The sequence below is a fragment of the Leptonotus elevatus genome, chromosome 19, assembly GCF_054856555.1.
Source record: "Leptonotus elevatus isolate MCC_2025b chromosome 19, RoL_Lele_1.0, whole genome shotgun sequence".
Lineage (NCBI taxonomy): Eukaryota > Metazoa > Chordata > Actinopteri > Syngnathiformes > Syngnathidae > Leptonotus > Leptonotus elevatus.
The window spans coordinates 15,514,263-15,538,263 of record NC_141257.1 but is presented as its reverse complement, the minus strand read 5'-3'; the positions used below and the strand labels follow the sequence as shown (position 1 = coordinate 15,538,263).

At 37.2% G+C, this 24,001-nt stretch overlaps 2 protein-coding genes across 3 annotated transcripts in view; both read left to right on the top strand.

Moving 5' to 3' along the window:
* Window positions 1–3,843, top strand: part of polr1h (RNA polymerase I subunit H) — a 4,900-nt gene extending 1,057 nt beyond the window's left edge. For both annotated transcript variants that reach the window (XM_086063560.1, XM_086063559.1), the window contains exons 3-5: window positions 1,402–1,505; window positions 1,602–1,711; window positions 1,786–3,843. In XM_086063560.1, the coding sequence (XP_085919686.1) occupies window positions 1,402–1,505; window positions 1,602–1,711; window positions 1,786–1,810 (239 nt within the window). In that variant the 3' untranslated portion in view covers window positions 1,811–3,843. The remainder of the gene's footprint in view (window positions 1–1,401; window positions 1,506–1,601; window positions 1,712–1,785) is intronic.
* Window positions 3,844–4,629: 786 nt separating this feature from the next.
* Window positions 4,630–23,283, top strand: gtf2h4 (general transcription factor IIH, polypeptide 4). The gene is made up of 14 exons (XM_086063279.1): window positions 4,630–4,795; window positions 4,950–5,074; window positions 5,164–5,268; window positions 6,255–6,386; window positions 7,752–7,937; window positions 10,850–10,958; window positions 12,808–12,876; window positions 12,991–13,074; window positions 15,117–15,282; window positions 15,499–15,629; window positions 18,044–18,091; window positions 18,186–18,264; window positions 19,718–19,779; window positions 21,687–23,283. Exons 2-14 carry the CDS (start codon window positions 4,959–4,961, stop codon window positions 21,795–21,797), a joined length of 1,398 nt encoding a protein of 465 aa, XP_085919405.1. The 5' UTR covers window positions 4,630–4,795; window positions 4,950–4,958; the 3' UTR covers window positions 21,798–23,283.
* The last annotated feature ends 718 nt before the right edge of the window (window positions 23,284–24,001 follow it).

Genomic DNA, 24,001 nt, shown 5'->3' with positions numbered 1-24,001 from the left:
AGCTGGCTTCGGGCAGTAGGCAGAGAACACCCTGAACTGGTTGCCAGCCAATCGCAGATTTAAAAACTATTAATTTCTATATTTGTTTTCATTGTAATTACTGAATACTTTTTTTAAATCCCAAAAAGCAGGTTAAGGACGGCAATTTATCTCTTCCTTCTAGTGGGGCAGAATGTTTTTTTTTTTCCTCCTTCAATGTAACCTACTGTTACCAACAAATACCACAACATTAAATGACTAGTACAAAAATGATCAGCCAAACATGCTATTGGACTATTATATACACATTATTTTGTTTGTTTTTGTGTTGGTGTTGCTTACTGTCTTCTCCATCAGGCACATGCACCTCTATTAGGGCTCTACAATGACTTATACTAGGGATGCACGATAATGCTATTTTCAACCGATACCAATAAACCAATAATTTAGAACGTGCCGATAATTGTTTGCAAAATTAACTTGAATACAAATATACTTTTTGAGTCCTACTCTATGTACAAATACATCGAAACATTGCGCAACACACCATGAAGCTGAATTTTATTGATATCTCTGCTTCAAAGACAACCAGTAACTCATTTTGAGTTTGCCAAAACTTTTAAAAATGCAACACAAAACTGCGAGGGTAACATTTTGGGGAGACACAACTTGAGCCACCACCACAACTGATGTACCAACGAGGCAAGTCTATTATTATCGGCAGATTTCTTTATTATCTGTTTGACGTCAAATTGGTCGATAATTACCGATAATTATCGGCCACCGATATTATCGTGCATCCCCAAGTTATACATTTGAGTTAAGGCGCATTAGCTCCACTCTTATTGTCTTTTCTCAGTCTTCTGCTATCTTACATGACTTTTGTTTTTGGGAGTGTCTTGTTTGGCTGTTGTGTCGTCCAGCGGCCGCTTGCGAGGTTGGGGAGGAGAGAGGAGGAGAGAGAAAGTGACGCTTTTCTGTGCCACTCTTTTTTGCTATCTGACTTTCTTTACTTTTGAGAGTCCGGACACTCAGTGTATTGTTCAATTCGTTTGGCTGTGTGTCGACCAGTAGCCTGGCTGGGGGTTGGGGGGGGGGGGGGGGGGTGAGATAGTGAGCTAGAGAGCACGCGCGCTTGCTTCAAAATAGCGGCCAAAAGGTCCATAATTCAGGCCAACCAAGCGGGTAAATGCAGACCACTCCAAGTTAGTCTGTCTCTCAGGGTTTGGCTAGGTCTCTACCAAAAGCACTTTAATTGCTGCTTTTGAAACGAACTTGTGGGCCGAAATAAACCCCGCCTCCTGGCGGCCAACCAAGAACAATCCTGCTGGTCCCGCCTTCTCAGTCCGGGCCTGGCTGTAATGCTCTCATTTGACATTAATAAGTCTTCTAAGTGTTGTGTATTTGTATTTTGCTGCCTAGAATTTTCAGGCCGAGAAATTCGCTCGACAATCATCTTTAATCCAGTGGACAAGTCTTCTGTGCTTCTGGAGAGTAGTGATGACTCTGAAATGAAGGGTCCTGTGGTAAGATGGAATCCTCTGCTGCCTGACTCAGAACGCATAATTGGGGTCCTTTTGCCTGTTGTTCATCACGGTATTTGTGATGCGTCATCGTTTCAGATCGACAGACGCTGCACTCGCTGCAATAAAGAGGGCATGATTTACCACACAAGGCAGATGAGATCTGCAGATGAAGGTCAGACCGTCTTCTTCACGTGTATACATTGCAGGTAAAAATATCAAATATCTTAAATTAAGTTATTATGTGGTATTTGCTCACATGATCGTGATTGTCATGTTACAGGTATCAAGAGAAGGAAGACTCGTGAGCGGATTCTGCAACTGTGTTGCTCTAAATGTTTTCTACACAAGATCTCATTCACCAAAAATGTAATATTTGATAGATGTTGTAAATGAATTGAACTCTGAAATTTCTGAGATGTGTTGATTGGTAAAGCCACAACATCAAACACTTGCGGAGGCATTTTAAAGAAGAGAAAAGCTACCTCGAAATGGTGACAAGTCCAATAAAATCTCACATAGGTTTTTCAAATGTATTGCTTAGATGATCAACCACTGTCTGTTGTGGAAAAAACTGGCATTTGTTATCTAATGGACTTTTTGAAGCCAAGTTACCAACTTTCTTTTCGACACTACATTACAGAGACGGCGCTACCGGAGCTATACAACAATCCTTTAAACCTGTGTTTAAAAAAACAACACCACAACAGCAACACAAAGAACAGATCGGTATCGGAACAAGTGCACTGTAAAAAAAAAAAAAAGCGTGTCTGCTTCAGTTCTCAGTTTACTTGGACTCTGTATATAAAGTGGTGGCTGGTGGGATGGATGATTTGCTCTTAACATAGCCAAGCACCTTATTTATTCAGATTATTCTGTATCAATATAGGAACGGAATACAAACCTAAGCCATCGTAAAAAAAATAGTAATAATACAAATAATAATGTGATGTAATAGAAGTTGATCCCTCTTAAACAAAACCGAAATCTCTATGAACACACAGAAACACACAAAACAAAACAGAAAGGCATTAAAAATACATACATTAAAAAACATATCACCATTGCATTTGCTACCCAGACAATGTATTTTCTTTTTCCATAGAGGACATGAATGAGTCCCAAAGAGCCACAAATCCTTCCAGTTTCCCCCTTACAATGTATGTCATGTCAACCTCTCCAGTCCAAGACCTATCAGCATTTCTTTTTTCCATATTTGAAGTAATGGCGATTCCACATTTTTCCAACAAAAGGCCTTGCATGAAGAAGTCCAAAGTCCTTCATTTTTATGTCCTTAGATCTGCCAAAGTTCTTGGGGTATATTCCAAGAATACATATTTTCGTTGACAGTGGGATAAATATCCCGAGAATCTGTGACAGACAGTGTACCACATTCCCTCAAAATCCATGTATTCCTGGACATTCCCAAAGACAATGTATCATAGTCCCCTTCTGATGGCACTTAACACAAGTATCAGGAATATTCGGGAAAAAATGGTTAAGTTTAACAGGCATTATGTAAACCTGCATTAGCCATTTATATTGAAGCAATTTCAATTTTGTGTTAATTGTATACTTTTGGGCTTTTAAACAAGCCATTTCCCAGTCATCCTTGGTTATATCTTCTCGTAAATCCGTTTTCCAAGCTTCTAATATATTCAAAGAAGATATAGTTGAATGTTCCACCAAGATATGGTACAATCTCTATATATATGTTTATTTGTCCTCAAAATTATTTAGTGCAATATTCTCAATTGTGGATAATGAGGGTATAGCCATCACCGCCCTATTTTTTTGATGTAATGAAGCTTCTAATCTGCAAATATATAAAAAAAAAAAATGCTTTTGGGGGATTTGATACTTCTTACGAAGTTCTACAAATGTAAGAAATTTGCCCTCAGAATAAAGGCCAAAAACTGATTGAATACCCTTGTCTGCCCATAATTTCAACCCTTTATCCTTTTTGCCTGGCCTAAATTGTAAATTTTTCTAAATTGGAGTAAATTGAGACAGATTTATCATTTCGGCAATATATTTGTGAACCGTATACCATACAAGTATTGTGTTTCTTACAAAATGATTATTTGTCTTCTTTACTAAAGTCTTAAACTCCAATGAGTATAAATAATGCTTTATTGGTAGCTCCGAATCAGGCTTTTCTTCAATGTTCAAGTTGGCATTGTATCTGTAGAAAAGTAAAACATCGCCGAGCTTAGTCGAACGGCCCAGTAATACCATTTAACATTGGGAACTTAAAAGCCCACCTCTATCATATGGCAAATATAGTGGTCGGAGCCGAAGTCATGCTTTCTTTTTATCCCAAATAAACTGTCTAAATGTATTATCGAGTATGTATTTATTATTATTTTTTACTTTTTTTTATTTTTATTTTTTTACTTTTTTTTAATACAAAAATCATTTGGCAAGGGCAGGGGAAGTGCTTGGAAAATATGTATAAACTTAGGTAGAATCGACATTTTAATTAAATTAATCCGTTCCATCAACGATATGGGCAAACTGGACCATCGATCCAACATCTCTGCCACTGTGTCCACCAGAGGGTCATAGTTTAAGGAAACTATGCGACTTAGATCATGTGTAATGGTAACACCAAGGTATTTAAATCCGTTTTGTGCATTAATAAAAGGTGTGTTAATTTGAGGGTTAATCCTTTCTTTTTGATTTAAAAGTAGTAAAACTGATTTTGATTTGTTAATCCGATATCCAGAAAATTCACCAAATTTCTCACAAAGGCCAATCAAATTCGGAATGCTATTCTTCAGATTTGTGAGGAAAAAATAACATCGTCCGCATACAAAGATATGCGGTGTTTCACATTATGAATTTGAATCCCCGATATATGCGTACTAGTTCTTGTCGTCATCGCCATTGGTTAAATTGCTAAAGTAAACAGAAGAGGAGATAGTGGGCTAAAATGTATAAAATTATACTCAACAATCGTGCATTTTCAGAACATTCAAAATTAAAATCCATTAAAAAACAAACGTTTGTCAGTTCAAGTGCAGTCACTAAATATGTCTCTAGATGGCAGTAGTGCATTCTTCAAGTACAACGACCAAGTTTCACGTTAGAGAAGAAAAATGCCAACCAATAAGAGCGCACAAAGAATATCACATGACCCGGTAGCGGTAGTATAGTTTGCAAACAACAGTACACGATCCAAATGGCCGTCAGATAAAGCAAACAACAAGCGGGATGACAACAATGCGGCTTTTGTGCACTATTTCGTCATGTTAAGTTGAAGAGATTGTGAAAAACAGACAAGTTTTTCGGTAAATAAAGATTAAGTGTCATTTTGTTACCGCAGCGATTGCACACATTGGTTCCGTCGAGCTACTACAGCTAATAATTGTAACTTTTCATGCATTTATTTGGTGCACCGTGTAGATATTTTATGTGCCTTTTAATACAAGTTATTATTAATAGTTTTAGAAAATGAAGCTGCGAGTCCAGCTGCAGTGCAAGAATTTGCATGAATACCTCAGAGAGCTGAGCCCAGAGATTTTGGACCGACTATACAACCATCCAGCAACGTGTCTGGCTGTCTACAGGTACAATGACTAATATTTATAACTCTTAAACGTTATCATTGACATTGTGATTTATTATATTAACATTATGATGTTGTTAAACTCCACAGGGAGCTTCCCCCTTTGGCCAAAAACTATGTGATGCGAATGCTGTTCCTGGATCAGCCTCTTCCACAGGCAGCAGTGGCATTATGGGTGAACAAAGAAAGCCAGAAGTGAGTTACTTATCTTTTAAGGCATTTGCAGTCATGTTTACAGCCAAGTTGGCAATTTCTATTGTATGTTTAAGTTCATCATGCACTCTGGTGTGCTATACACGCTTGGCTTCTGACCTGATGGGTAAGTATACACTTTACTTGTACTGAAACCTCTGCAAACATTTTACCAAAGCAGGAACGGAGTAGACTATCAATCCATATTGAATTGAAAGTACTGACGTGGATAAGTTTACTTTAAACTCATGTTGTTCAGTGAAAATTTGACTGCAATAAGCGAGGGAATAAGAACAGTAAGGAAGACAGTACCTTTTAACAAAACCGAAGCAGTATGTACCAAGCTTCTCCTCTGTTCATATCCTGATCATGCTTGCTGGACACGACAGCCGAGCGACTCAAAAATGTAACTTTAGTGGACCAGCAAGATTTTGTCTGTCTAAAGAATCATCAACACCATTTTTGTTTTTAAGAGATGTTTTCTGGCAAAGTCTAAACTGACTTTTCTGTTTCTGAATGTTACCAGTGGTTTGCATTTTGTTGTCAAGAGTCTGTATTTACGTATACCTTCATGAAGACATCTCTAGATTGGTTTTGGGTATTGCATGCCTAGCCACCTGTTGTTTTCTTCACCAAGAAAACCATTCTATAATCAATGATTCACTTCACGTTTATTAGACTTGGAGGCCTATTAATATTGTTGAGTAACTCCAGACAATACAGATTTTTGTGTTCATTTCACGGTACTTATTTGATATGAACCAAGATTTACAAAGGAATCTCTGCATGTTTTGGATATTAATATAAGGCCGGCTATGGTGTCAGACCACGGGAAACTGAAGTGCATAAAATTTCAAATTAAAGTGCTTCCATGTTTTAGATCAAGTTTTCAATGGGGGAAAAACAGTGGAGCCAATTTGTTGAAAAACTTTTTTTCCCCCCATTCTCTCTGGCTACTTAACCACCCCCATCACCTCTGCACCCCACAGGAATCATGATGAATGTGTCTCAGTGCTGGCGGGACTCCGCCTTTGGCACAGTCAGCAGCTACAGGGTGGTCTGCAGGGATATATCCTGAATCCAGTGTTCAAAGACAACTTGAGGATAGCGTTGCTCGGCGGGTATGTCTGCTCTCTATTTCATCTCATGGTTCCTCTTTTACTGTCTTTACTTTGCTGTTTTGTTAAAACTTTTTTTACATATCTGTAAAAAGAAATCCATCAAGATTTGTGTTGTTAAAAAAAAAGCAAAATTTTAGTTTGATGCTTTCAGTTTGTTCACGCCAAGCCGTGGTCAGCCTCCATCTGTTTTTTTCTCTTTTGAGTTATAAATAAAAGGTGAAACAACACCTGCACATGACGGCAAATGACTGAACACACATTGAAAGAGTTGCCCTCGGGAGTTTGATAATTTCGGAGAAACAGATCACTTGCTGAGGCTGTTTCCCTACGTTTTACTCTGTTAAAGATATTGATCCAGCAAATATTGACAATAATGACTGCAATAAATTTCAAATTTTTGCATTTTTGTTTGATTACCTATTCACATGCTGACAATAGGGACACGTTCAACCAAAGTGTGTTCTCTAATTGGCTTCACAGGTGTCGTCAAACTTGTATAGTCTTTTTTAACCCTATAAAGCCAAACGTATCATATTAAATACGAGACATTTTGAGCCCTCTATTTCATGAGCATAATAATTTTTTTCACCATTAAAACCCTGACTTATATTATCTGACACATGCATTGCACGGATAATCTATTAGAGGGCAGTATCCCCCAGCTGATGACTTTTCCAGCGACCTTGCAAGATCGCCCCAATTAAGAAAGGAGAGACACCTATACTTATTAATAACAGGAAATGTTCTTTCTGATTTTTGGAAATAATATGTTTGATGCCTGTTTATTATTTATATTTTTGATAGTTATAAATGTACAAATTTAAAGCAGTGTGACCAGATGTATCAAATATGTCAATGACACAAATCAAAAGGTATATTTGGAAGTTGATTAAAAAAACGTTTCTTTGTTCAAAAGGACCAACAAATACTCTATTTACAAAGAATCAGAATGTTCTCTCATATATTTTATGGTTCAGGCTTTATAGGGTTGAAGGGTGACATAACAAGTAGTCACTTTGTTGTTTGGTAACATGGTGTGTATTACACTTAACATGGACCAGAGAAAGTGAAGGAGAGAATTGTCTCAGGAGATTAGAAATAAAATCATAGACAAGTAATCTATAAGACCTTCTCCAAGCAGCTTGATGTTGCTGTGAAAACACATATTGCACATATTCAGAAATTTAAGATCCATGGGACAACCTCCATGGATGTGGCCGCAGGAGAAAAACTAATGATACATTGAAGAGACGGATAATATTAATGGTACCAAAAGAGACCAGAACAACCTCCAAACATATTAAAAAGGCTTCTTTTTTTTGAGTAACAAAAAAAAACATTTTAAAAGTGTGTGTCATTGCACAGGGGTCAAGCATGGGCAGACGAAGGCAGCAGCCTTGGCCCCGACCGGCACGCTCGCGACATTGAGAGTCTGGACCGTTATGCCATGGAGCGCTGGGAGGTGATCCTGCACTTCATGGTGGGTTCTCCCAGTGCAGCGGTCAGTCAGGATCTGTCTCAGCTGCTGATTCAAGCAGGCCTCATGAAAAGGTAGGTTAAGAGCTTTTTGATGTAGAAAAGGACATATTTTTCACCCAGACAGGAAATTACTGCTTTCCCAGGAGTGTGTGCTTGGAGTAACTGTTGTGAATATTTATGAAGCACATAATGTGTACTTTAAAAAAATCTAATACATGGAATGTTACACTGTTTGCGAGAATAACTGTTGTGTTGCTAAATCGTGCTTTTGAGTATTTTGAGTTTTTGCTACCTCGCTCATGAGCAAACTTCAAATCTGCAGTGAGGTTTAAGCCTGTTACTTTCTGGCCTTTCAGGCTCTTTGAGATTGAATCGTTGCTACCCCAATTATTACAATATTACACAAATCAGTCTGACAAGTGCACTGAAACTTCTTTAATACTGTTTTCCAATACATTTAAAAATACAGTGCTGCTTAGCAGTTTAAGCTAGACGCCCATCCAACCTCTCTCAATTGGCTGCCTTTTGCAAGGAAGAGTGGCAAATATCCCCTAAAGGAGATGTGAAAGACTGATAAGTCACTAAAGAAAGTGTTTGGATGAAGTTCTCATTGCAAAAGGAGGTGCAATGTCCGATTAAGTGAGAGGTTCACATACTTTTGCACCCATGAGAGTTTTTCTTAAATCAACAACTTTTGTTCAAGAATGAATGACAATATTATTATTCTTTTTGTTCAAGTCCATTATTTTCAATGTCAGCATTGTAGATTTGGATATGACATTTAACATTTAATAAGGTTATTTTAATATTTTATACAAAAAGTCTGACCATGCCTGCAGGGTTCACAAACTTTTGAGCAGCACTGTATGACCCATATCAGACTGTTTTAATAAGCAAGCAGATAAAGCACCCAAAATCAAATAAAATCTAACTTTTATTTATATAACACTTTTCATATGTAAAAATGCAACTCAAATGGCTGTGTAAATTAAACACCAATAGTACAACATAAAAAGGAAACCCACCCCTCCTACAACTTAAGAAGTATGTAAAAACACATGGCGCGGCACAGAGAAACCATGTGAGGAAAAGCGCACAGATGGGTGTCAGAGTACTTCCAGCACAGTATTTAGAATCCATATTTCCAGGACATACTATATTTTAGTAGCGTATGCTCCCAAAATGTGCCCCCACCCCCTAAAAAAATCCCAACATTCATTTAATGTATTGTATGTTACAATGTTGTACTGAATAGCACCAATAAAGATGAGCATAGCTAAATTTGTAATGTAAAATAATCACATTTTCAAATAATTCAGCCACAGGTAAGCCTAGTCATCAAATATTGATCCTGTATGTAGTGATGCGAAAATGAAGCCTCATGAACCAATTGTGGTATTTTTTACTCCTCTAGATGGTGCTCTTGGTTTAAAGATAAAGGCTAGGGAAATGGAAATTCATTAAATTTCCACAGCGTCTTGATATATGCACTTTTTCATAATGTGTCTTTTTGAAGTCCATTAACTAGTGCAAAGTGTTTGTTTTTTTCACCTAACCTTTCAGATATGGACCTGTATGCAATTCTGTTGAAATCCAAAATGGTAAAATGCTGTGACAGACTGGCACATCAAAGACTGTATGCCCCTTATTTCTAGTACCAGTGGTCACCAACTTGGTGCCCGTAGCAACCTGGTAGCCCGCAAGGATCGCCTGAGTAGCCTGTGTGCCTGTTCCAAAAATTGCACAACAGTGATGAGACATTGTAATTTTCTGGGAATGTTGTAGAAGTAATCATTTGAAAATGTAAATAAACACAGGCAGAAATGATTATTATAGAGTAAGTAAGTATTGCATATTGACATTTATGTTTCCTAATTATTCAGGGTATTGGTGGGGCTTTAAAATGTGTTAAATACAATGTCCAGGAACATTAACAATTTAAATACAGTTGATGTAAAAACATTGTTATTCATGCATTATTTGGCATACAATGTTTTGCAAAGGAGTCACTATAAACACAATTTATCAATAATAAATGTGTTAAAAATATATATGCATTTGTGGGGACTGAGTCACATCTATGACTCAATGTTTCACACTCCTATAACTGTTTAAAGTTAAAAAGTTAAAGTACCACTTCTTGATTGTCACATGTGTATATATTTTTAACTTCAAATAACTTAATGAATTACTTGCTTCAAAAGGACTATATCAATGAACTAAAAGTTACAACCACATTTATTTGGTAACCATATATTTTCACTTTTTTATATGAAATGAATATGAATTTTTTTTATTGTACATCTACAACAGATGTAAAATGTGTGATTAATGTTCGATGAAATGAGAGTTAACTACAGAAATCATGGTATAAATCATGATTAAATTGTAACCGACTGACAGCCCTCATATATAAACACTCCCTGAGCTTAAACCTTATTGTCGTGGAGTGGTTTGTGTCCCGCTGACCATATGAGCTAAGTTGTCTGGGTCTTAAAGCCCCTGTTAGGGCCCCCCATGGCAAACAGGTTCTAAGTGAGGGACCAGAAAAAGCACAGCTCACATGACCTCGAGGATAAGTAAAATTAATGGACAACGCTTGTCCTCACCCGGACGCGGGTCACAGGGGCCCCAGTTTGGAGCCAGACCTGGAGGTGGGGCTCAAATGCATTACGCTTGGTCTCTTGTAACCTTAAAGGCGTATTTGTCCTGCAAGATGAGGATAAGTGGTATGGATAATGAATGAATGTATGTTATGATTCATTTAGTGTATAATTGTGGATTTAGAATGTCTTCTGGGGCGCAAGAGTTAGCATATATGGCTGAAGCAATAGCAAAAACCATGACCAGAAATTAGAATATGACTCAAATGATGTATGAACCGTTGAAAACGCAGAGATGAAAATCAAGATAAAATGAATAAATCTGAAGATCAATTGTTTAACAGTAAATGTTTTAATCGTGTCACCTTCTATGTTTGACAGTGAGGCAGGAGAGGCCCCCTGCATCACCTCTGCTGGCTTCCAGTTCCTTCTCCTGGACACAGCCTCTCAGTTGTGGTATTTCACCCTGCAGTACCTCAAATCTGCTCAGGTACTCATCCAACGTCCATGCTGACCTTTACTACTTTAGAATTTAGATGAGCTATGTACCACTGTGTCTGGAAAGCCTGTCATTGCTCTGATTAGCACACACTCAGGTGGAGTGGGTACCGCAGTAATATGAGAGTCTACAAGACCTGGCTGATATAAATGACTTGCGTTCTAATGATCACTTGTAAAACGGGCTGCCTGGCACTCGCATCCTACAATGGCAGGCGAAAGAATTTAATATGAATAAGCAGGTATTTCCCAGCCAAGTTAAAAAAAGAAAAAGGCTTAAGTGTGAAACTTTGACTCATTGGCAGACCCAATCAGACACAATTGGCTATTGCTTGAGAAGGGTCATTTCAATATAATCACATTCCACTTTCAAAAAAGGCAGAAAATGAATGTATAGGAACAAGGCGCAAAGCTTTAAATTTCAAATGAATGCTTACACGATGCAATGCAAGGCTGTCATTATAATCAGAGTTGATTTGTATGTAGGAAGCTGAAGTAGTACAGAAAGTCACAAGCTGTTCTTTCACTAGTCAGCTTGGCTGTTAGTTGCCTAACAACCACATCCAAGTCTGCCACGGAGTAGTTTCTTGTTTTGAACAGGTATATTTTAATCTTTTCAACCTGTGGGGAGTTGATTCCAACTATCACTTTAAAGGGGAAGTCAACCCAATTTTTTAAATGACAATAATATGTTCTATGAAGCCCCACTAGTCTAAATATGGTATTCTGATGAACTCATTCACTCCCAGCCATTTTCATCGAAGCAACCCCTTTCGCTCCCGACTGTTTTACTGGATTTTGACTGATTTCTAGGTCCACTGAATATTCTGTTCTAGTGCTATAAAATCATGGAACCTACCAAAAGAAAGATTAGAGTATTTTCTTTCATCAGAAAAAAAAGAATATTTGTATCTGTTAACGTTTTGCAGCAATTAGCATTAGAATATAGCTAAGTTTTATCATTATTCACATTCCTTGTGAAAACACTGGCAAGAAGAGCTTGTTGCAACATCTCTTATACTCTGCTGCCACCTGCTGGCTGTTTTTTGTTATAACTACTATTGCTTTAAGCGATCTTTTCATGTCAGAAGCTGTATCAAAGCCTTCTTTATGCTCTAGCATGAAAAAAAACAAAAAACGTATGAATACATTTTTGGGAGTGAAGGCCAAAGTATTAAAGAAAACGTATTTATAAGTTTTCGGTTTTGAATGAGTTAATATTGCGTTAGTGGAACATGAGTTAAGCAGCAAAATCCAGCCATTTTTATCCATCTCAGGGGGCGGCCATTTTGCCACTTGCAACCAATCACAGCGCAGCTTCAGAAAACAGGTGATCTATGAATGGTCGTGGCCTGAGCTCTGAGCAACATTGATGTCATCTTCAGTCGACAGCAAGTGGCAAAATGGCCGCCACCTGAGATGGATAAAAACAGCCGGGTTTTGCTTCATAACGGATATTCCATAAATGTAATATTAAGCAGAATGTCATGTTTAGACTAGTGAGGTCACACATAACATATTATTGTCAAAAAATGTTTACGGTTGACTTCCACTTTAAAATGGGTGTGATTACTATATGCTTGAAGTGTGATCATACCTGCTTACCTGAGACATGATTTAAAAATTGCTTTGTGTGATATTTGCAGCACTGAAGTCATTTTCCTTGGCAAAATTATGTTGCAAATAATGGGAAATGTTTTTTTGGCTATGCAAAACTAAATTACATATATCTGCAGCATATATTCACACTAGCTGTTAAATGTTAAAAGAGTTTGCCATACAGATGTGGCTGTTTTCATGATTTAAAATGTATGATTTCATGTATTGTTTTTTTCTTACAGTCAAGAGGGATGGGCCTGGTGGAGATTTTGTCATTTTTGTTCCAGCTCAGTTTCTCAACATTGGGCAGAGTGAGTGCACAGTAATTAACCCGTGTGTGTGCGTGTGCTGAAATTTATGTTGCCAGTTTCCTGCTTGGTTTTACTTTTTTGTTGTTATTGAGGATGTGTTTTTGTTGGCCTCAGGATTACTCAGTGGAGGGCATGAGTGAGTCATTACTCACATTTCTGCAGCACCTTCGGGAGTTTGGACTGGTCTTCCAAAGGAAGGTAGGCACTGAGCGGGAGAGGAAAGGTTTTGTTATACTCCCTTCCAGTACTATTTCCTTAGATGAGAAGCGACATGATGACCCACACGGGGAAGCCGATTTATTGCTGCAGTAAAACAGCACCGGCTTTCATCAAGTCTGTCTGCTTCACTTCTGGAATGTAAAATCCTAATTCGTGACGGAAGAGAAATGTGTATGTATATCTTTATGTAATTGTTGGGAAACAAATATGGAAATGTTTTGCTGTTGCGCAAGCAATTTCTTCACCAGAATTTGAGTGATTTAAATAATCAACATAAATATCAACCGTTTGGATTATATATGATATTTTGAACTCCACTTTGACTTTACCACTTTAACTCATTCAAACCCCAAAATCTAAAAATATGTTTTTAATACTTTGTGCTGCACTCCCAATTTATGTTTTTTATGCTAGCATACAGAAGGCTTTGATGCTGTCTCTGACCTGAAGAGGTCGTTTAAAGCAGTGGTTCTCAACCGCGGTCCTCGAGTACCCTTAGCCAGCCTGTTTTCCATGTCTCCCCAGCCAACACAGCTGAGGATCGTTATCAGGCTTCATGCAGAGCTTGAAACACCTGTGTTGCTTGTGGGAGACATGGACAACAGGCTGGATAGGGGTACTCGAGGATCGTGGCTGAGAACCAGTGGTTTAATGTAATGGTAGTTATTACAAAAAACAGCCAGCAGGTGGCGTCAGAGTATAGGAGACCTAGGGCCATGTTGCAACAAGCTCTTTTTGCACAAGGAATGTGAATAATGAACATATTGAGACAAATACAATTATTTGAAACTTTAATTATGCAAGTTCCTTTTGGATGAAAGAAAATTTAATTAGTTATTTTAAAATTTAAAAAAGGTGCAAATGTATAAATTTAAACAACAAATTGTTTTTGTATTAACTCATTTGCTCCCAAAAACTTATAAATTAGTTCTATTTTAAATATTGCCATAGTCCCAAAAACATGTTTTTTTGTTTTTCTTTGTGCTAGAGTATATAGAAGGCTTTGATGCAGCCTCTGACCTGAAGAGGTTGTTTATAGCAATGGTAGTTATTTAAAAAAAACGGCCAGTAGTTGGCAGCAGAGTATAAGAGCTCAGCCAGGGCCAGGTTGCAACAAGCTTTTTTCCCAGTGTTTTCAACAGGTTTGTGAATAATGATGAAACTTAGCTATATTCTAATGCTAATTTCTGCAAAACGAAAACAGATACAAATATACTTTTTTTCCTGATGAAAGAAGAGACTATAATCTTTCTTTTGGTAGATTCCATGTTTTTATAGCAATAGTGGAGATAGTGGTACGTGTTTAATTGTTTAAAACTGTTGATAGCAATACTGCTAACATCAGCTAAAGTATTTAGCATGGCCACCAGAATGCAAGTGAAAAAGTGGAAGCGCTCGAGGGGCTTTATCAAAGAGAAAAGGAAGGCGCTGCAGGAGAAAGAGTGGCTCACCTGTAGTGCAGTACTCTGCGGCGCTCTCTTTTTCGACATATTTACCAAGCGACCCTCTCTTTCTCTCCCTTGTTTGGTGTTTAATTCAGACACTTGCTTACAGCGTTTTTTTGTTTTGTTTTTTGCTTGTGTCGCCGCAACATCCTCTTTCGGCTATATTCTTTTGGCTTGAATTTTATTTCGTCCGAATGCCAAAAATGCATATTTTTGCCATTTTCGGCCGAACATGTTCGGTGGCCGAATATTCGGTGCATCACTACTCTCCACAAATTCGTTTTTTATAGTGCATGTTTACCCAGGCAAACTGCATTATTATTATTAATTGATTTTGTACACACTGCCATTGAATATACTGTGTGACCCTTAAGTCTGCTGGTTAATATCAAAACAGTAACATTTGTGGCGGCAACCACATAAACAAAGACACTGTAAAGCCCAAGCATTATTTTTGCACTAATTAAACAAACTTTTATTTGTTACTGTGTAAGTTGGATATGGTTTGTGTGACTTTACCAAATACAATATCAAAGTAATGTATGCAATATTTCTTTATTTTTGTCCTGTTTCCAGAGGAAGTCAAGGCGGTACTATCCTACCAGACTGGCCATCAGCCTGGCTGCTGGAGTTACAAGCAGCTCTTCTTCCCTGTCCTCTTCTAACTTTGCCTCTACTCCTGGTACTGGGGATGCAGGCTTCATTGTGGTCGAAACAAATTATCGCATCTACGCCTACACAAGTATGTCAAGAATATAATTTAACTCTGCTACATTGTATTATCAGATGTCAGCATGATTAGGAAATACTGGCAAAGGAATGTTTTGGATGGTTCTGTGCTTCTTCCAAAATCCATCTGCAAGCATTTGGACTGTATTCACTTGATGTCATCATGTTACTTATTTTATAGCAGATGAAATTAATAACTTATTTGCATCGACTGTGTGTTCCCCCCCAGACTCAGAGCTCCAGGTTTCACTGGTCGCGCTTTTCAGTGAAATGTTGTATCGTTTCCCTAATGTGGTGGTGGCTCAGGTCACAAGAGAGTCGGTGCAACAGGCCATCGCTAATGGCATCACTGCACAACAGGTATACCCAAACGCTACTTAAAAAGAGGGAACATAGGGGAATTCACCAATTTCTGGTGGTGAGACACGACTATTCCTCTATTGTGCCAAAGTAATGGCCAGCATAAGCTCACTGACTAAATTTGGTATGCTTTAGAGATAGACTGATATGTTTTTTTTCAGGGCCGATACCGATTATTAATAGTCAAGGACGCAGATAACCGATATTTGGAGCGATATTCATTTTCACTAAAAGGGAAAACATTGGCATCAAAAATTAGAAAAATAAATCCAAACTCCAGCTCTTTTTTTTTTTAAGCATATGTTTATTGAACAACGTTTAGGGTTTGTAAAATATTAAGAGTTAAAAAAAAAAAAAGTTCAGGAATCTTCCAGGGGCAGTAGCAGGTCTTCAAAAGTTAAATAAAAACTTTAAGTAAATAGCTCCCTATTGTTTGCTACAATACATTTAGTTTTTAAAATTTAAAAATACAAGTATTAAAATTTTACCTATCTCAGTTTTAATTTCAAACAAAGACAGAAAGTGCAGAGTGTTTCCAGGGTTAGAAGCATCAATGAAAATTTAAATAATCAGTCCCCTGATAATTTTTTTTCCTTGAATGCTTTTTTTTAAACGGATCTTTTATCAGCCGTATGATTCTTCAAAATGGCCGTTATGCCGATATTCGTCAAAATGCTGAATATCGGCGCCGATAATCGTCCCAGCCGATAAACCATCCATCCCCCTAGTGTGCTTACATATTATATATACAAAGGCTGTATCAAAATGTGTGCTTTTATAACAATTGAAACCAAAACAAAAAAATTACATTTAATATGTATGATACAATCAAAACTGTAGAAATGGTTTATGTAGGATTTCCCACAAGTCATTAAAAGGTCATTAAATGGATTTTGCTCAAATTAAGACCTTAAATGGCATTAAGAAGCATTATATACACGATGCTGAGAGGCATTACATTATTATATTATTTTACATACGCTATGTGAAGGAGTCACTATAACATGATTTAGCAATAGTACAACAACAACAACACATTTAATTTGTAATACACTTTACATTTCAAAAATTGTAATTTGCCAATAAATAAAAATGGCCTGGAGTCCACAAGGTGCATCATTTTCCAAATATTAATTGCTCTGAATTTGAGGAGAAAAATGTTCGTCACCAACGTCCAACATTAACTCATTCACTTGCAGCCATTTTCACTAAAACAATCCCTTTCACTCCTGGCTGTTTTACTGGATTTTGACTGATTTTGCGATGCCCACAGAATATTGTGTTCTATTGCTATAGAAACATGAAACCTACCAAAAGAAAGAGTCTCTTCTTTCATCTGGAAAAAAAGTATATTTCTTAGCATTAGAATATAGCTAGGTTTCATCATTATTCACAAATTTTTAATTCTGAGTAATTGAGGGTTTTTTCAACATGGTCCTGGTTCATTTTCTATACTCTGCTGCCACCTGCCGGTCATTTGTGTAATAACTACAATTTCTTCAACCGTTATTTGCAGTTGAGAGGCTGCATCAAAGCCTTCTGTATACAACCACGTTTGTGTTTGGTAACCATATTTGTTCACTTCTCTTTTAACTCCTCATGTAAATACGTTTTTTAATACTTTGTACTTCACTCCCCATAACGTATTTATAAGTATTTAAAAAAAATTTTTTTTTATGCAAGAGCGTACAGAAGGCTTTGATGCAGCTTCTGACATGAAGAGGCGGCTTAAAGCAATGGCAGCAGAGTATAAGAGATCAACCAGGACCATGTTGCAATAAGCTCTTTTTGACTGTTTTCAACAGGAAAGTGAATAATGATGAAACTTGGCTATATTCTATTAATTGCTGCAAAACGGAAACGGATAAAAATATACTTTTTTCTTGCTGAAAGAAGAGACAATCTTTCTTTTGGTAGGTTCCATGTTTTTAAAGCAATAGAACAGAATATTCTGTAGACCTTGCAAAATCTGTCAAACTTCAGTAAAACAGCTTCAGTGAAAATGGCTAAGAGTGAATGAGTTAATTAACAAGAGTATAAAAAACTAAAAGATATTTTATTGTACATTGAGGCTACGTTTATATGAGGACGATCTGACGCAAAAGTGGCGTCTCATCTCCACTCTTTCTTTTGCGTTAAGACGAGCGTTTTTCAGAGAAAATATGCGTGCATACGGTGACACAAGAGTGTGTGTGGAATTCTATTGTGTATGCATGCCAGGCGGCTAGGTGATGCCTTAATGTCCATCCGTGCATGTGTGTATATATGCAGTACGGTGTGGGCATTTAAATAGTTCTAAATTGCATTAAAAAACATAATTAAAAAGCATTAAATTTGATTTGATGATCCCTGCAGAGAGCTGTTATGTGAAACTGATTATTCAATATTAAAATGGCCTTACTCTAATTTTGCAGATCATCCACTTTCTGAGAACCAGAGCACATCCTATCATGCTGATGCAGGTGATGATTTGTTTGATGCAGAAAAAAGTATTTGTCCATATGCAGTCTAAACATTGTGGGCTGTCTTCACCTGACATGTATCTCTGTGCTGCAGACACCAGTGCTTCCTCCAACCATAACAGATCAGATCCGACTTTGGGAGCTGGAGCGAGATAGACTACAATTCACTGAGGGTGAGCGGATTTACTGATCTTGGGCATGCGTGTGTGTGCAACTGTGAATGCATCTGGAAAATTTATGGTCTTGCAGACAGTGATGTTAATGCCAGCGACAAAAAAGATAAGGTCTATTACATTTTACTGAATTCTTCAAATATTATTTGGAGACCGTTATTCTGTTCAACTACTAAATCCACATTAGATGGGTTTTTCTTAACACACATGCCTAGAAGTTAGAGGTTTGTTTGGTTGTACAGTAGTTGATGATATTTAATGGTAATACTATATATTTTTCCCCATATTCTGCTGCTTATTTATATGGTATCCATAATGCTATCAAATGCTGTGATTACTATTAGTCTGTACGGAAGAGGATTAGTAACCTTGCTCTCGCAAGATGTATTCTCGCAGTATTTGTGAATTCATAAACTCCCGAGAATCCATCTTGTACCGCTCCCATTGAGTTCGGACCAATCACAGAGCGACATTGTATTTGGGGGCGGGATATGCAGCTGTGACGAAATCAAAAAGCGGCAAAGCCGTGGGAAGAAACAAACCAAACATGGTGACACCGGTGGATGAATACGTGGACGCTGCAATTAATTCTGTTCTTGGTGAATTAGTCTCTTGTACCTCTTGTATCAACATTGCAAAACCGACAATATTAACTCAACACCATGATATCAGCGAGTCACAACAGTCGCATGCCGGTGACGACATTTTCATCCTTTGCCGTGATTGGTCGAAACAAAAGTTAGATACACGTGCACACGATTCTGCTTCGTCCAATCAGCTCAAAGTGTTGTACAGCATGCCCCGCCTTTCCCGATAAATCAACGCGGAGCAGTCCCAGACTGATATTGTGGAGAACTCCCTCGAGTTCGAGCACAAATCAATCTGGCTATTGCCAGGCTAGAGGATTAGGGCCAGGGAAGAGAAAAAAAAATAGGTTGGCATGATTTGGACTTTATTCTCCAAATTCTGACATTAAACTGAGAATTCTGACTTTATTCTCAGAGTATAAAGTCAGAATTCTGACTGTATTCTGAGAATCCTGACTTTAAAGTGAGAATCCTGACTTTATTCTCAGAATTCTGACTTTCTGACTTCCACCCAATTTATAGCTCTACGTCACAGTCAGAATTCTCACTCTAAAGTCTGATTTTTAAGAATAAAGGGAGAATTGGTAAAGTGGTCATTTTAAAGTCAGAATTCTGAGAAGAAAGTGAGAATCCTGCCAACCAAGAATTCTAACTTTATTCTCAGAATTCTGACTTTTAAGTGAGAATTCTGATTTCTCAGAATTCTGACTTTCTGACTTCCACCCACAATTCATAGCTCTACGTCAAGTCAGAATTCTGAGAATACTTAACTTCAGATTGGCAAAAATGCTCTTAGCCAACAAATGCTCTTTTTAGTTTTGAGTTAATAGAGCTGTATTTTCTTTTAATCTTCTTGTACCTTTCAGGAGTGCTGTACAACCAGTTTCTCTCCCAGGCTGATTTTGAGGTGCTGCGAGACAGAGCTCAGGTTGGATTTGGTTTGGTTGATGCTGTATCATTTATTTTAGTATAGAGAATTCTGGTTATTTCAGTCCTCCCACCATCTGCTGTGGACATGTGCTTTACCCATTACTGCATATGGTATCTTAAACTAATTCAAAAATGACTCCAGCAGTATAACCATATGATTTCTCCTTTTAATTAGCAAAAATATATATGATAATATAATTGCAAAGTTATAATAAAATATAAATATATTATATTGCTATATCTTTATAATCAATGCACACTCATCGCAAATATCAAATTTGCCAAATTGTGACATATGAGGTTTTGGCCCGACGCCAGCGATATGCTATAGTCTCAAATATATGGGCAATTATTCGTATTTTAAAGACTTATACTTGTGGTGGGAATTTGTTACCACGTGATTGAGTAGATTTACTTTTTTGTTTTGGTTTTGTTTTTATATCTTAAAGTATTTTATTTTCCGAAGAGAAAAAATAGCAGCTCTGCAGGTGGCTCACTCATAATGCTCTGCACTCACAAACTAGAAAGTGCAGGTTCAATTCCAGCCTTCACCATTTAAAAAAACAAAAACAACAAAACAGTCAATTGCGGGTGCAAGAAAGGTTGGTCTTATAACATTGTTGTTATTTATTCATTTGTCAAATAAGACTTCAAGAAAGAGACATACGTTAAAATAGTTTTAATGTATGGCATCTTTGAGTGTCATATACTGTAAGTATCTCGAGGCCAGGCCGAGTGTCATCTTTTTTTGGAAATGAATATTGTAAATTTAAATTCTACATATTAAATACAGTTGCAATACACTAATGCATATATTAAATTATACATTCCTGAAACAAAAAACGGTTTATGCCTTAACTGTGCTTTTAAAGAAGGCTGTTTGGATTGAACTCTTTACCATAACCCATATCTGATTACCTTCTTTCGTTAGACATGCTTTAATTTTCCCCATGGTATTGTGGCGCTATCATTCTAATCACACTTTGTTTGTGTTAAGTAGCTTTAGGAAATCATCCCATGATCCTTTCCATCTCCCTGACCTTCCTAACTCGGTGCACCTCAATAACTGTTTAACATAATCATCAACTCCTAACCCATAAGCGCCACTCTCTGTTCCCGTGTGTGGAATTTCCAGCTTGATGTATTGCTACATTGCTGACCAAAGTTTTGCACACAATTTCACACAAAATTCTCTCCTTCAGCTTTGGGTTTTTCATACTGCTGTCACATGTAGTGACACATTAAACAACTGGATGACCGATTTACTTGATTGCTTCATTTCATTGGTGGAAAAGTTTTTCTATTTGTATAGGTTTAAAAGTTTTTTTTTCTTTTGTCCCCTTAAAACCCCAAAAAATTATTTCTCTAAAACATCGCTGCCTTCTATCTTTCAGGTTCAGTCAACCTAGAACATTTAATAAACCGACAAGGAAGGAAAACGAGACTTTGCTTGTGAGGAGAACGGACAGAGATGTCCACAGATTACAATCTCCTACCTGCTCTGAGGCACACTCTCCCGAGCCCTCTTTTTATTCTTTTTTTACAGGGCGTTCCCTAGTTACACAGCAGTTGCTGCTCTAAAAGGGAGGGGTCACACAACAGCAACATTAAAACCATGGCAGATATGAGTCATTGCGCAGATAATAATAGACTTATTTTTCTTCGGTGCTCCAACAACAAAATGTTTCAGTCCTTACTTGTGATAAGGGCACAGTTCCTGTTCTGCAGGAGTAGGAGTCATGCTCTTCTTCACAGACAACTTCATGATTCAAACAAGGTTATACTGCTGAATATGTATGTAATGCTTTGCAATACTATAAGAGTAAATATGGAATAACTTATGTACATTTATTCTAACACTATCCACTCTGGTGTCCCTGGTCTAATTGATTTGTTTTGATGCAGGGTCTGGATTGCCTGGTGTGGCAAGATGTAGCTCACAGGGTGATGGTGGTGACACCACATGGACACAGTGAGGTCAAGAGGTTTTGGAAACAACAGAAGTCTCACACATAACCAGGAGAAGAGGAAACAGGAAGGATGATATCCCACAATGAAGTCAGCATTTCTGATGTACTTCTACCTTTCATGATCAATTCTGCAAGTTGCTCTCAACTGTCGTTATGCTGCGACCTTCCTTTTATTTGTCGCCAAGTCGTGACCCACTTTTGTGTAAATTAACAGTCATGAAAACGTATTCTTAAAAAAATAATCCCTTGCTAACGTGAAGAATGCTATGCTTACATATGACGGTGTATTAGTTTTTTGGGGGGGAGGGGGGGTGGTCAATAAAAAAAATACTCGCAAAATTGTGGCATATTTGTGAGAAAAAAAACTCTGAAACGTATACACCTAGCGTAGCTATAGTCTGTGAGGATTCGTTGGTGTTTAATGGGACACCGTTTATAAAATGAAAAGGCAGGATGGAGACTTAATTTAAACTTTACTCATACACGGCAGCTAGAGCTACAACACTTCCTGATCCCCTATCAGCTGACTAACTTTAAACAATCAGAAGCTAGCAAAAGTATTGGCACAAACGTCCAAGTAGTCCGCTATGCATATTTCTCATAAGTTTCTGAGTTTTTTTCCTCGCAAATTTTCCACTTTATAAAGTCACAAATTTGCGACTTTAGAAAGTAGCAAATTTTCAATTTTTTTTCTTGGAATATTGCCTCCCACCCTCTAAAAAAATATATATATTTATACGTGGCCCTAATACGCCGTCGTACTTACATGCTCAAAGTACCTTTCAGAACATATTAACTGAGGAGTACTGTCACATGATAAATGCATGTTCAAAAATTTAAATGGTAAAGTTAAATATCAAAATTGTAAAATACTCAACTCAATTTGATCTATAAGGCACTTTCAAACAACCATCACTTCATATGATAAATTTTCACTTTTATGGTACTGATCTTGTCTTTTCTCTGAAGTGGAACATCAATAATTTGTCGTTTTTTTTTTTTTAAATAAATCAAGGATCCAGACAAGTGCAATAGTTTGAACAGTGCAAATTATTATGCAACAAAAACACCAAGAGTTACACTTGCTGGCACTTACCCAGTATGTTCCATGTTGTAAAAGACGAGTACATGTACTGTATGTTACACCCCTATTAATAAAGTTTGACACATCTGTCAAGAACAATGGTTAGTTCAAAACATGTCAAACCTATCATACGTCTTAAATATTTTTACTGTTAGGGTGTTTACAATGGGGTTGTGTTCCAAGGCAGATGTGACCTGAATTTGTCTGGCAAGTTGTAGCACGCCGTAGTTTTATCACTAACCTATGCAAACGTATCAGCGAAGTAATAATTACATTAATTGTAAGCTATAAATATACTAACACTAGGGGTGTGCCATAAATATTTTAATGATATTCTTATTTGAGTTGCAGGTGATAGAGCTCTCTTTGGTTACAAAAAGTAAGCAAGATTTCAATGGCGGGATTAAAAACAACTGAGAAGTATAAAAATAAAAAAAGCATCACTGATTATTATTATTATTATTTTTTTTTACATATAATTAAATTCAGTAGATGGTCATAGTGCTGGAGCCTGTGAGTATATAGTAAGAAGAAAGCATCGGACACGAGAAGAGGCTTAAGCTGTGGCAGGACAACATGCGGCTGCATCACCATGACAACGCTCTTGCATGCAATGCCTGAGCATCAGACACTTCCTGTCAGAGAGGAACATCATCATGCTGGAGCAACCTACCCACTCACTGGAAATTGCATTAGACTCCAGTCTATGTACCTCATATACAGTACACTGTACATATTTGAGTATGCCCTTATACGATGGTCATATATGACCGTATTTTTCTATTTTATATTTTTGTTAGCGGTGTTTACACATATTATGGATTAAATCTTAATATGTACAGTTGTACATATTTATTGAGTATTCCCTTATACGGTGGTCATATATGACCGTATTTTTCTAGTATTTTATATTTTTGTTAGCGGTGTTTACACATATTATGGATTAAATCTTAATATGTACAGTTGTACATCTCTTGTCTTCCTATTATTTCTTAAAGCAACATTTAAATAATCACGTTGATGGCAAAAGAATAACAATTTCACTAAGTTGGATATCTAGTACCTGCATACACAATTTAATCTCTCACACTAGCCAAACATTTGTGGTGTGAAAATAGTTTATGAAATGCGCAAATTGCCACATTTGTAACTTGCAAAGTGAGATG

Excerpts from the sequence above, each read along its gene's own strand:
- gtf2h4 (XM_086063279.1), top strand. The coding sequence starts at position 4,959 with ATGAAGCTGCGAGTCCAGCTGCAGTGCAAGAATTTGCATGAATACCTC. Across the intron at positions 5,269-6,254 it reads GTGAACAAAGAAAGCCAGAA|GAATCATGATGAATGTGTCT; the intron begins GTGAGTTACTTA and ends TGCACCCCACAG. Across the intron at positions 7,938-10,849 it reads CAAGCAGGCCTCATGAAAAG|TGAGGCAGGAGAGGCCCCCT; the intron begins GTAGGTTAAGAG and ends TATGTTTGACAG.